We start from the raw sequence: 14,274 nt of genomic DNA, 5'->3' as shown, positions 1-14,274 counted from the left end.
GGCTGGGAGGGCTCCGCCTCGCTCACCGTTCCCCTCACCCTCAGGAGAAAATGGCGCCGCCCCACGCAGGCCACCGGACGACCCCGGCGCAGCTCATATGATGTCTAAAGCGCGCGACTGGCCGTCGACCAATAAAAGGTCGTGTTACTGCTGAGTCAGGTAGGACGAGCACCGTTCCACCAATCAGGAGCGCTGATCTTCCGTTGCTAGGTGGCGGCGGAGCGAAGGAAGGCGCCGGGAGGTGCAGTTTCAGGTGGGGATCTGTGCGGCGTCGCCGTTGCCCTGAGCCCCCGCCAGGCCGTTTGGGGCGTGTGTGGGGGAGGCTTTGAGCGTGGCGGGGGTGCGGAGGAGCCGCCTGCCCGCGCTCGGGACCGCCACCGTGGCGGAGGCCTGACCCTGGCCTTAGCCCGGAGGCCTCCGGTCCGCGGCTCGGTCAGCCCCTACGGGCGTGACTGGAACTCGGTCACAAACCGGCACACAGGAAATTCCGTCTCAACATGAGGAAAATCTTTACTTTGAGGGTGGCAGAGCACTGGCACAGGCTGCCCAGAGAGGTTGTGGAGTTTCCTTCTCTGGAGACGTTCAAAACGCGCCTGGATTCGTTCCTGTCCAACCTGCTGTAGGTGCCCCTGCTCTGGCGGGGGGGTTGGACTAGATGATCTCCAAATGTCTCTTCCAACCCTGACCATTCTGTGATGGGAGGGCCCGACCGGGCAGAGACATGCACCAGCACGCGCAGTACCCTACGAGCCTTGGCAGTCGACGCGTTGGGCTTTCTGCTTGCAAAGGAAAGATTTGCATTTCATCATTATTAATTAAGTTGTGGTAATGAAGTTATTAATTCAGTTGTGACCAGCTTTAAAAATAGAGGGGTAATAGTGAGGATTAAACTACTTCTGCGTAAGGAAATCTTAGTGAATTACTGTATCCTGGGCCTTAGGATGAGACCCACGGTAAACGATAGAAGTGTTATGCTTTTTCTGCCAAATATCTTTTTTCCTACTTGGTAGTGTTTTGTGTACTTTGATAATTTGACTATTAAAAGTTAGGAGATGACAATGCAGTCTGGTGTGTTAATCTTTCAGGGGAACTGAAGATATGCAGCTGAGATGACTCTTCAGGAACTGGTGAATCAGGCAGCTAGCCTGTACTCTGATAGAAAAGCAGTTTGGTATGATGAATGCAACGACAAACCTCCAACTTTCTACACGTATGCGGCGGTGGTTAAGCTTGCCACGGAACTAACAGCTTTCCTTCAAAAGCACTGTGATCAGCAGGGAAAATGTGAAATAGGCCTTTACTGCTATCCAGGAATAAACTTACCATCTTGGATCTTGGGGTAATGGTTTGAATACGTGCAATCTGTGTTGGTTTTTTAAGGGTCATCTCTATAAAAGCAGAATTTCAGTTTTAATAACAAAAATGCTTTAATACCATAGTAATACAGTCAAGAGGCATTGAAGTCTTGCATTCTTTCAGAAAAAAGATGGCAGTATTACAATGTTTTGAAAAGCCATCGCTAAAGTTCTTTTGAATCTTAAGTTCATTGATCTAAACTGTATGGAACTATCCATTTTCTTAAAAGTGTATGATTAAAAATATTTATAGAAATTAAAAAAAGGAATTACTAGTATCTGTGTTGTGCTTGTTTAAAAATGGAGGTGATCTAACAGAATAAATGTATATATAAAAAAAGGAGTATGCAGGTTTTTTTAATGTATTCTTGTCTTGCTAGCGAAAAAAAAAGCACTGGAAACAAATATCATGCTTTAAGCCAATTGAGTATACAGTTGCAGTTCCATTACAAATACTGTAGAAAAAACATAATGAGCAATGCAGCACTAAAGGGACATTGATTATTTAATGGCTGGGGAATTGAAATATTTCTGATCTCAACACTCATGTTAATTCAGCATGTTTAAAAGTCCTACATCTGCTGATGAATTCTAATGTTTGTATTCTTTATGTATGTATCTTTTATATCCATTGCATTTATGATGTAGTATAGAATCGCAGAGACGCAAGCATATTTTTTCCAGCTGATGTATACAGCAGCAGTGGTGCTTCTTAGGGGAATCATCTGTCTTGGTGTTTTCCTGTTGTCACCCTGCACCTAAAATACACAACAGTGTAAGATGTATCACGGTTGACTATAAAGATCTTAGTGAAGTGAGCGAGTGCTGTAATCATAAACCTCCCAGAAGTGCTGAGGAACTTTCTCACTGATTAGGAAGCACTTTTCCCACAGTCCCCAATAGTGGAGCAAGTTGCCCAGAGATGTTGTGCAGGCACCATCCCTGCAGGTTTCCAAGACCTGATGGGATAAAGTCCCAAACAATGCCCTGCAAGGAAACACTGGTTGGTCTCTGTCATCCTGAGGTCCCTTCCAACTTGATTTAGCATATATCCCAATGACCTGAGCAGCAACACAGTTTTGTTTTGCTGTGTCACTGGAAACTACTGGAGTGTTTTGATTCTTACAGTTATTGTTGCTGAGTAATTAACTACTATATATGATGCAGCGCAGGCTTAGGTGCTTACTGATTCCAGCGGCTGTTGAAGTGTGCAGAATGCTACCGTTTTCAAGTCTGGGTCTCGTCATTACTGTGGTGATAAATCATTTGCACAAAGAGGAAATATAACTAATTGTACGTGAGAACCAGCCTTAGAAGAAATGTGAAGATTTAGGGGAACCATTCATATTTTATTCGCCACTTACTCATCTTGGCTTTTGTGGTGTTAAATTCGAGTGCTTGTCTTTATCAAATGGAGCCGCTAGAGGGGGGGATTGTAGTGAACAACTGTTGAGGAAGCGCTACAATGAAAAGCGCAGTGAATGAGCAGAACTTCTTGTTCCTCTGCTTGTTTATTAAAGAAGAAATTCCAGTACATGCTCAGATTTTCTTATGCTGGGTTCTTTAGACCAATGAGAAAAGAAAGTGTTTTTAGTATGCAGACTTTCAGTGTTTTGTTAAAATATGTTTATACGTGTTGTATATGTATAAATGACAAGCTTTTATTTCTGTTCCTAGTCAATAGCAGAAGCTTTTAAAACATGGTGCTGTTGATGTCAGCGGTACCTTCGTCATCACCAACCTGCTTGGCCAGGAAGAATTTTCAATATTTTCATCTAGCTTTAATCTTTCTCCTTGCTGTAAAATACCAAAAGGCAACACTGACTATGATTTGGTTCCTGTTTTATTTCTAACAAAATCTTTAAAAGTCATGTTATGACTACATTTTCTGGCTCTGGGAGCTAATTGCTGTATAAAAGAAACATTAGTGACATTCAAGAGGATTTTCTTAATTTTTTTTCAATACATTTAAAACGTTTTTCTCTTGCTAGAATCCTTCAAGTTCCAGCTGCCTACTCGCCTATCGATCCAGATGCACCGCCAATGTTATCTGCTTACTTCATGAAGAAAAGCAATCTTCAATATATTCTTGTTGAGAATGATAAAATAAATGTAAGTGTTCAGGCTTCTACAGGAAGCATTAAGATACAATTTATAAATGTGTAACTATTCAGGTTGTATTCTGTTTTAATAAGCTTGGGTGGGGTTGTTTTGTTTCTTCATGTCAGAAGGTTGTTTTTCTCATTCAGAAAAGAACATCTTCAAAATTAGAAGTACAAAGTGCTTCTCCCCTCGTTTTTTTTTTTTTAAAAAAAGCTGACTTTCCTATGACAGTGCTGTCCAGGCAAGCTCCATATGTCAGGGTTGAGAGTTGGAAATCTTTGCAAACCTTGAAAATAACTCCTGCATTTAATTCTTTGGTTTCCCTTTGTCCAGCTCCTTCCAAATCTTGTGGGAATAGTCAAGACTGGACCGTCCAGTTATAATTCAGAGTTCTTTGTCTTCTGCAGAATTCTTTTGTATGTTTTCCCTTCCTTTTCATTATTTGCTCAGAGAATTGTTTATATCTCGTTTATAAAGTCTGTGTTCACTCATACTTAACATATGAAAAAATACATGAGCTTAAAACTGTCCTCCAAAAGTAGAGGGATGAAAAATCACAGCTTATTTGTATGAAAGGCTGCTTCATATTTCGTTGCGTACCGTAGAACAATAACAGTGTGTCCTGAGTTCTGCTGTTTAAATTGTTTATTTTCTCTTACAGAAATTCCAGATGTCCCATGTTGGTTGGTTTTACCACAGTTCTTCCACAATAGAACATATTGGTTTAACTCTCTTCCAAGTGAGCTTGAGCAATGCTGATTTAAATTCACAAGTAGATGATGTGAAAAGTAAATATGAACCTTTCAAAGCTGTGGGTATCTCGCAGCCGGGATATACTGTTTGCCCAGATCAAACCAAAGTGAAAACATCAGAAGGAAGATACATGGATGTTGGCCAGAAATACTCTTTAGCATACGTCTTGCATACATCAGGAACTACAGGGATCCCCAAAATAGTCAGAGTGCCTCATAAATGTATAGTGCCAAATATTCAGCATCTTAAGTGAGTGTGGTTTCCAGTTTTCCTTTTAAATGCTTTTACAAATTTGTCATTTAGGGACTCTCTCTCTCTTTTTTTTTTTTTAATACTTAAGAGGAGTGTAGATTGGGTTTTTGCTAACACTGGTTCACTTCTTCCTCCTTCCCTGCCTTTTCAGATTTTGTTGTGTTTGTTTCTATTGTTTCTAAATAGTATCATATAAAATTTTGTTTCTCTAAATGTTATTTTTAAAGTTTAAATCATGCTTTATCTGAATTTTTTGAGACGTGTACTTCAAATAATTTGCTGTTGCTGTTAAGTATTGTATTCTGGCTTGTGGCTTAGAAGAAATAGATAACAAAGTTAATTATTCATTCACGGTTATATTTAGTTTGTTCTGTAGTTTTTACGTCCTAATTCCTTTTTGGCTAACTGGGTTTCTTTCTGTTTCATTTAATACTTTCTAAAAAAACCCTATTATGAAAAATACCACCTCTTCTTCTCTCTTCTCTTCTTCTTTTTTTTTCTTCTTCTCTCTTCACTCTTTTTTTTTTTACTCTTTCTATTCCCCTATTAGTTGAAGTATGCCCTTCAGTATGCTGTACTGCAGGGTAACATGGTGGATATTTTTTTAAAGGACCTCATTAGTTCAATGAATAGTTGCAGTCTTGATGGAGAAGCTCTTGCTCAAATTGTCTGGCCTGTATATGCCTATATATTCAGAGCAGCTCTTAGGTCCTTAGCTTTGCTGAAACACATTTCATGCTGCTCTTACAGTTTGGGGTTTTTTTGTTTTTATCAACAAGCATCAGATTTGTAATTCCTAGCTTTCTTATTTTAGAACCATATTTGAGATCACAGAGGATGATGTGGTATTCCTGGCTTCTCCTCTAACATTTGACCCATCTGTGGTTGAATTGTTCATTGCTCTGACAAGTGGAGCCTCTATCCTTGTAGTACCGAACGCTATTAAAATGATGCCTGCGGAGCTGTCTGCTGCTCTGTTTCACCATCACCATGTGACAGTGTTGCAGGTAGGCAACACCTAAGATAAGGGTCTTCAGTGTCTTGCTTCTCACCTTTGCTAATGTGCACTACTTTTTCGTCAGTCTAGATGCTAATGATAATGGAGCAGGAGCGCTCTTCCTTGAAAGCATAGCTCATGCTGTCCTTTTTGCTGTAGAAAATTACCATTTGATCGAAGCCTCAAGCCTCGAAGCCCACCCCCCCATCCCCCCACCCCCCGTTTTCTTTGTTATAATTCACTGGTTAAAACAATCAGTTGAAAAGTGATGGTCTTAACCTGTTACTAGAAGAAAGTAACCAGGTAAGAAGTAATTCCGTACATTTTCCATTAGTCTTACTAGAAAAAGTAGTCAAGAATGAGAGTTAAGTGTATCTGTTGAAATTATTTGCTGTTTTTCCCTTCAGTGAAAGGATTCTACATCACCAATAGTTTTATAGAAGTAATTATATTTAAGGAAGCTGTCTTGTTTCTTTTTTTTCTTTTTTTTCTTTTTTTGTCTTTTCTTTTACCCCAGTTCATTTTAGAGTGGGATGTGAAAGCTTTCAGAAAACTAATCTTTGTAAACTGTTATATTTGCACAAATCGGGAACAACCCAGAATCTGTCATCATAGGAGTTTTTAGTGTTATGTAAAGGTCTTTAAATGTTCCATATGCAAGTTAATCAGATGTATAGGTTATAGTTTAGCTGTAACATGCTGGAATGAAGGGTAAAAAGCTCAGACAGTAACATCGAGAGAACACTGTCCTTGCTGCTTTCTGTTTCAAAGTAATTAACGTAAGGACTAATGTGCACACACTTTAGGTAATAGGAGACACAACAGGGAACCCATAACACATCTAAGTGAAGAAGAAACTCAGCAGAATATAGATAGGTGCTGATAATACTCATTAAGGCTTCACATAAGAGACAAAATCTCACAAAACACCACAATGATCTATATTTGTATCTGATGGTTGATGCCATCTACTATACATAGATTGTTAAGTACATCCAAAGTATATCCACAATATAGCTATGCAGTGGATATGATAAAGCAGGAAGAGGTTTATGCATGTTTGGTTTTATTTTTAATGTATATCATACAGGCAACACCAACACTTCTCAGAAGGTTTGGAGCTCACATTATTAAATCAACAGTGTTGTCTGCAAATACTTCGCTTCGCGTCTTAGCCCTCGGTGGTGAAGCATTTCCCGCACTGAAGCTCTTGAAAAGTTGGAAGCACAAGGAGAACAAAACAATTATTTTTAATCTGTATGGTATTACTGAAGTGTCAAGCTGGGCCACTTGCTACAAGATTCCTGAAGAGGTTTTTGGCGCTGATTTTAGGTAAGAGAATTCCCTGTTTTCGTGGCATGGCGTGTAAATGATGAAAATCACTAGAAATAGAACCTTGGTCTCTTGTTTCCAGGGCTACTGAGTCCTCATGAGTGTTTATGCTGGTACAAGTTACATTTGATTTTTATGTAGAAAGAAACTAATCCATTCTCTCTAATACAGCCCCCGTCAAGTAAAAGCTGTTGATGAGTGATTCTTGAACAACAGAATTGCAGGCTGAAATTCTGTGTACTTGTAGACCTGTTGTTTCACATAATGTGTTGTGATGGCCACTGTTTTAGTCATGTCTGTATCTAGACCTCTTCCTCATTCCAGCCTGTGATTCTATATGCTGAATCTGGACCAACCTAGTCGAGGTGTGCTGTCTGCCTACGTGGCACTATTGAATGTGTCACACTTCTGCAGGCAAATGGCTCCTACCCAATTTGCTAGTAAATTCAGTTAGCCATAGTATTGCTCATCATGAGGCTTTTCCAGTGAGATCTTGCATGTTCACAGGGAAGAAAGCTAACACAGCTGTCAGTGAGAGTAAAGAAATGGAGCCCTGTAACTCTCAATCATAGCCTCAGAACAAAGATATACTCATAGCTTAGCTCTATCAAGTTTAGAATGTTAATTCTGAGATTTACTTCTTTTAACCAAAAATACTCAAAGATTACTTTCAAATGTAAAGTAGATATATGTGTATTTCTTACTGCTACTGTGCTGTTCCCTAGAGTTTTTAAAACTCGACAAGGAATTGTGTGAGTGGAGTCTAGGTAGTGGGTTTTTTCTGCTCTTGCATAATATACTATTCAGCAAGTGATCCCACTGATATTACTCGACTGGTATGGATGACAGAAATTTGTCCAAAGTGGCTCACCCAAGGTCTCACAGTAATTTTACTTGTAGTTCCAGAGGTTCTTTCTTTTCATCATTTAGAACTCTGCCACTTTCACTTAGTTACTGACTGTTTTTTTGTTCATTGTAGTTTATAAAGAGAGTTGCAGGAGTGTAAAGGTCATGAAAGGTACTTCCAGTTAGTTCAGTGTTTCATTTGCTCTTTGAAATGTGTGATTATTCCCTGACATGATAATTATACATTTGACTTGAGTTAGACATGTCCTGTGAAATGCGATGTTTTGGACAAATGATGCAATATATTAACCTGGTACTCTTGAAGAATGAACATGGTGGATGGTCAGAAAGTATTACTCAGTTCTTATGCAAAACTCATCTTCATTCTGGTTTCTCTGAGTTCAAACATTACCTTGTCCTCGAGAAACTTTTTTTTTTCCCCAAAAGTTTCTGTGCTCCAGAGATAATGTGTTGTTCTTCAGTCCTAACTGATGTGCAGTTAGAATGATTGAATTTTTAATAGTTTCTGACTGTTGTCTCCCACCCTTCGCCTCAGATCCTGTTCCCTGTAAGCCTCATTGCAAAGGGAATTAGGGTTCCTTTGCAGAAAGCAGCCCCAGATACAGCAAAACCAGGTCAGACCCTTTTATGTCTTCTTCATTCTTAGTATTGGTAGGACACTTGGAGTATAGTGGGCTTTTATTTTTGCTAGCTGAATGATAAAAACTGGCAGAGTTGCTGTTCTGTGATACATAGGAATCTTGGGGTTTGTTTGGTGATGTTAAATGAGTATCTGGGATGCTTTCTCATACCTGTTTGTCAAGTAATTACATTTTGAAGCTGACCAGAGGAAGGAAAAGGAGGAGAAGATTCTTACTTGGCAGAAGTCTGTCTGCTTTTTGGTCAACTCGAGATAAAGAATTCATTGACTGATCAGAGAAAAGGAGAAGTTTCAACAGTCTAAATAACAGGGGTTGAACAAGAACTGTTAGATTAAAATGTGATATTTTATGATGGAAATGGAACTGGAACCCATGCCTAACTTCATAAATTACCAAAGTTATTTAAAGTTACTTCACTTTTAAAATTTTGCTTTACTGAAGAAAATACATTATTCTTTACTCCCACTGAGAGGCTAGAGAATGAAGGGAGAGGAAGGAGTTGCTCTGCAGCTCAACAGAAGACATCTGTAGTAGATACATGACACTGAAATTACAGTTTCTTTTATTTCAGTCTTTTCTGAGAGAGTCTACTGTACTTGTTGCTACAGCATCAGTAGTAAAATAGAATAAAAGCTCAAACTAGGTAGGACAGGGAAAGAAGGAATTGGAAAGCAGTTACATGTGTTTAAATTGGTTGACTTGATGGAAGTTTCAATGTGCAGGACTTAAAAACTGGCTGAAACTCTCAGTGTATTTCAGGGTCCACTCAAGCCTTATTTTCTATAATTCTGTGCTTTTTGCTATATAATAGTGAAACCCGTGCACACTGATGAGGTTTTTAATTTTGAACAAATTAAGATGTTTTTGTAAAAAACATTTGTAGAAAGAAGCCCCAAGCATCTACTTTTGCTCTAAAACTAATCCTTTAAAAGACTGTATACTAACTCATTTCTGGAACAGGTTTTTTGTGTTCAGAAGGTAAATAATTTTACTGTTTCTCTCTTTATTACATTTAGAACTGATTTCCCTATACCTTTGGGATCACCGCTCCTGGGAACAAAAGTTGAGGTCAGAGATACCAACGGTTTTGCAGTTCTAGAAGGCGAGGGACAAATATTTATAGGTTATTTTATATTTCTTATTCTTCTAAGATACTTTTCTTGATTGATTGAGTTTTAATAATACGTTGATTATTTTACTTGGCATCTGCCTCTGATGTACAAATTAATGCAGCATTTTAAGTTTCCATTGGGCTGGGAACCTTCTGATGGTATTTTAGGTTGTTGCAATGATGAACAGGAAATTACCGTAATTTTATCTGCAGACTGTGCTTTTGTTATATTGACTTTTTTTCCTGCTTGCATTTTGACATTCTCAGTTGAAGTACTTTCTGTGTATTAACAGAATTAACTGTGTAGCCCAGTTTGTACATTGCAGAAGTTTAGACATTGATAATCTTTTAGTACTTCTTACAATGCTTTTTAGAGTTTAGGAGAATTTGATAAAATACTCTTTCTAATTTTAATTTACAATTAGCCATGTAATATATGAGACGTGAATCTTTTCTTTTGTAGGTGGTGAAGAACGAATCTGCTTTCTTGATGATGAAATGACAGTACCCCTGGACACAATGAGAGAAACAGGGGATTTTGTAAGAGTGCAGAATGCAAAGTTGTTCTTCTTGGGTCGGAAGGACAATCAGATTAAACGTCACGGCAAACGTTTTAACATTGAATGTTTGCAGCAGGTAATACACCATCTAGTGAATAGAGTGTGTCAGTATAAAAGAGCAGGATAAGGAACACATCTTTATCATCAGAAATGGATATTTTCTAATCTTCAGATGACTTTTAGGAGTCTTAAAGAAATTGGGAGGGTGTATTATCAAAAACGTAGTCACATAATTTAGGGAGGAGTTTGGTTCTGAGTTCTTGGAAATCTGTTTCAATTTATGGTTTCTTCCAGCAGAATTGAGAACTGTATAAACACCTGAAAAATACTGCAATGCTTTTATAGTGATTGTTCTACAAGACTGAATGTCACACTCATGGATTATATCTCATTCGTGGCATTTAGGCAAATTATGCATATATGTCTGAGTTAATTTTTATGTGAAGAAGTACCAACTAGCTACAAGAGAATGTATTTCATAGGATGGTTTGTAGGAATGTGAAACAAATACAAATTTTAAATGTGTAGTTTTAAATTGTGGGTTTTACTCCTTTTAATCTATTGATGAACTGCATGTCAAAGCAAGACTAATGTTTTTTAATTACAGGCTGCTGAAGATCTGTGTCAGGTAGTAGGAAAAAATAATCCTGTTTGTTGTACCCAAAGATGATTTGGAAGAGGGAGAAACACTTAAAGAACTTCAGAAATGTCTACCAGCTCATGCAGTCCCTGATGAGCTTGTAGTGATTAAAGCTTTGCCTTTAACATCACATGGTAAATGAAACTATTAACTACCCTTGCCACTTATTTTAATGGTCTCTATTCCTTTTTTTCATAATTTACCAAAACCCAGTATTTGATGCATGCTTTTTAAATATGTAGGTTAGATAACTAACTCCTAGTAGGAAATGAGGACCGTGTATTATGTTTTCTTGATAGTGTTTCATTCAAGAGTCAGATCAATTTGGTAAAATCAATTTAGTGTTAACACTGCACATTTATTTCCTCCATCATTGCTGTTGCGGTCTGCAACAGAACCATGACTCCGGCTGTGGAAAGATGAGGTGGGAATTATGTGGGGAGGCTAGGGTAAATTTTCAAAAACCTTATTGGGTTCTGCTAAGTGTTGTTGATTGACTGGCTAAAAAAAATACACGTGCAGTTGAGTTTGAATGAGGAAGTGTGTACAAGAACAGAGTTACTGTTTGGGCAGAGCAAGTTTTGGAAGTGTCAATGCTAAAAAAGCAATGAAAAAAAAAATCATACTTTATTTTCTACAAAGGCAAAGTTGATATATCTGAACTGAACAAGATTTACCAGAACCATCTAAACTCCAGAAGGCGTGACAGTAAGCTGAGTGACGCAGAGGAATTGTGGGAAAGATTGCAGTATTTATGGAAGGTAGTATTTTGAGCTGCCTTTTTATCTTTGCAAGTGGATCATTATACATGTGTCAGGAATTAAACAGTTTTAAGAAGTATGACTAATGCAACCAGAACATTCTAGCTGCCTATAGATTTAAGCGGTACAGCTCTTTCTGTTCAGTTAATACTTAAATATAGTTGCTCTGCAGTGGCCAAGAGGGAGTCATTTATATTTCTCTATCAGATAAAACTGCAGGCTATGAGGTGTAAGCGGGTAGCATAGCAAGGACGTAACCTGACAGTAGCTTTTTGCATGCTGCTTCACATGCCAAAGAAGGTATCCCTAAGGGAAACAAGGAACTGGGACATGGAAACTTTGTACAAAATAGCTACTGTGTTAGTAGAGTTTCTTATTTCTCAAGATAATTATGAATTGAAGAGTCTTTTTTTAAATAGATGGCACAGTTGCATAATTATCTCTTGGACTGTCTGTATTGTTTCTAAATTTCTGTGCTAAAGACTTGTTTTTCAAGGTACTGAAATGTGATGCCAAACAGTATTACTTTTTTTTTTTCTCCAAAGATAGACTTCCAGGTTTCACCTGAAAGCGGGATTTGCTGTGGCTAGGACTTGAACAAGGATATATAGTAAAATTAGTAACATAATTTGCCTTTTGCTGATATTGGTGGCTCTAGAAATGATAACCCAAAGGGATGGGATGTGCTCTAGACTTGTTATGGACAGCGGAAGGTGGCTTCCAAAACAAGATTTGGACTTCACACCCAGACTTAACAAGCAGGGAGTACAGGGAGAGGAGACATAGTAATTGCTGTTTGTTATAGTAACAATGCCAAATCCAAAATCTGTCATGAATTGAAGGGTTTATAGCTTCAAAAGCAGGTAGATAAGTAGGTTACTTAAATAATTCAGAAGTAAAACATACCAGTTTATATAAGTTTTATTAATAAAACAAATTTTATCAAAAGGCATCAGTTTTATCTGCAAAGTTTTCATTGATAAATGGTATTGAGATTGAAAACGGCTAATAAAAATACAGATTTGCTTTAATTCCTTAGACTGCAGAATTTGAATTGAGCAAAACATTTTGTAGGACAGAACTAGTATGTATCTCCCTGTTCCCCTGTTCCTCCCAAACTCTTGTTCCATCACTACCTCTGTTGGTAGTGATAAATGTTTTATGTGATTTTTTTGCAGATTAGTGGGTTTCATCAGTTCTTGATTTTTAGTGGGACTTCTGGGTATTCAGGAAGATACTACCCAACTTGAGTTTTTGTGTGTGTGACGTGGTGTTAACGCTCATTGACTGTTACTTCTTTCCTTCTTTTCTCTAGTCTGTTCTGGGTCTTCTAGGTGATTCCACTGGAATTTCTAAAGATGCAGTATTTCTGTACAGTGGTGGAGATTCCTTAAAGGCTGTACGATTTTATGATGAAATTGAGATACTAGTAGGCAAAGCTGTGCCTGGACTCCTTGAAGTTATTCTCAGCCGCTCAATTGAAGAGGTTTATAGACATATTCTTAAAATTCTGTTTCCAGATGAAGACCAATTAATGAATTATGATAATGCTGTGAAAAGAAAATTAAGTGGGAACAGTGGAGAAGAACTCCATGGAAAATATATTAAACTGAAATCTGAAAGAGGTCTCAAGGTTGCTTCAGGGTTAATTTCATTTATTGTGCTAAGCAGAGGAAATCATGTTTTTTCTATGAATTTCACCGAGTCTTTTATGCAGCCCAGTAATACCGTACAGGCAGGAGTGGAACAGCTACAGCAACCATCCTTTCTGCATTTAGTGACTCCAAGTATAATGAAAAGCCATGCTCAAGGGTATGAAATGGAAAACAGAATTTTAACAATTACGAACAAGGCAAATAAAACTGACTGTTGCTCTGTACAGCAAATCCATGCAGAATGTAGTGATGTAACAACGTCACAGTTGGCATTACGCATAAGATGGAAGTCAAATACAAGAAAATGTGTTGATGCATCACCACTGGTTCTAATACCATCTGATGAAGAAGTGTCTGCATGTGTATATGTTGGTTCTCACTCTCATGCAATGCAGGCGATTGATCTAGATTCAGGAGGAATAAAATGGGAGAAGAACCTTGGAGATCGTATTGAATCTTCTGCCTGCATATCTAAGTGTGGAAATTTCATTGTTGTTGGTACGTCTTTTGTTTCAGGTTTCATTTTAAATTCTTTTTTTTCTGCTAACTACAAGGGGAATGACAGAGAATCTTATTTCTTACCTCTGAATGCCCTCCATCTACACTTACCCGGAAACTTCCATATCTGCTTCAAAACTAATTATTGTAATACAGAAACAGAAGGAAGAACTAATTTAAGTTTCATGAGAACCAGTGATGGAGCTTATGTAACATATACACTTGTTGTTTATTATATGCCAAATTATTAATAACGCCTTATTAAGGAATAGTCAATGGGTATGGTTTCTTTTTAGTGGTTGATTAAGTTGTGACCTTTAAACTATTTTAAAAGTATGGAAAGGTGATACAGCCCTAAAATGTCCTTAAAATTTGATAGAGGTAGAAATTATTACTTGGTGCCTCAGACTGTTTTTCACAGCGTTTAAATATCTCCTTTGACTCTTCTTTTTGGAAATGTAAAGGACGTATTTGGATAGTTTTTTGATTTTGTCATATCCATTGTCAATGGAGTTGCCATTATTCATCTTAGTGTTATCTTTTTAGCTAATACATGTATATCACTGGTTAGCACTGATGTCCAGGTGGTGAGGGTTTTTTATGCAAAGCTAATGTTACCATCTTTTTGTTAGTATTTTGATTACTGTTTACTCTGATAACAAAATGGAATGTTTCATTAAAACTGAAGGACCTTCTAGAACTACAGTTCAGTTTTCATTAGAAAATGTACAGACTTTATTCTTTCAGCA

At 37.8% G+C, this 14,274-nt stretch overlaps 1 protein-coding gene across 1 annotated transcript in view; it reads left to right on the top strand.

Annotated features, from left to right (window-relative positions):
• The first annotated feature begins 1,085 nt into the window (after positions 1–1,085).
• Positions 1,086–14,274, top strand: part of AASDH (aminoadipate-semialdehyde dehydrogenase) — a 17,406-nt gene continuing 4,217 nt past the window's right edge. The window contains 11 exon segments of the mRNA XM_009884988.1: positions 1,086–1,339; positions 3,347–3,467; positions 4,120–4,460; positions 5,278–5,470; positions 6,551–6,792; positions 9,317–9,423; positions 9,875–10,047; positions 10,579–10,604; positions 10,606–10,745; positions 11,254–11,372; positions 12,688–13,525. Of these exon segments, the coding sequence (XP_009883290.1) occupies positions 1,110–1,339; positions 3,347–3,467; positions 4,120–4,460; positions 5,278–5,470; positions 6,551–6,792; positions 9,317–9,423; positions 9,875–10,047; positions 10,579–10,604; positions 10,606–10,745; positions 11,254–11,372; positions 12,688–13,525 (2,530 nt within the window). The 5' untranslated portion in view covers positions 1,086–1,109.

Source organism: Charadrius vociferus, unplaced genomic scaffold, assembly GCF_000708025.1.
Source record: "Charadrius vociferus isolate BGI_N301 unplaced genomic scaffold, ASM70802v2 scaffold134, whole genome shotgun sequence".
NCBI lineage: Eukaryota > Metazoa > Chordata > Aves > Charadriiformes > Charadriidae > Charadrius > Charadrius vociferus.
The sequence above is the reverse complement of the archived record's forward strand: the minus strand, read 5'-3'. Positions and strand labels throughout refer to the sequence as shown.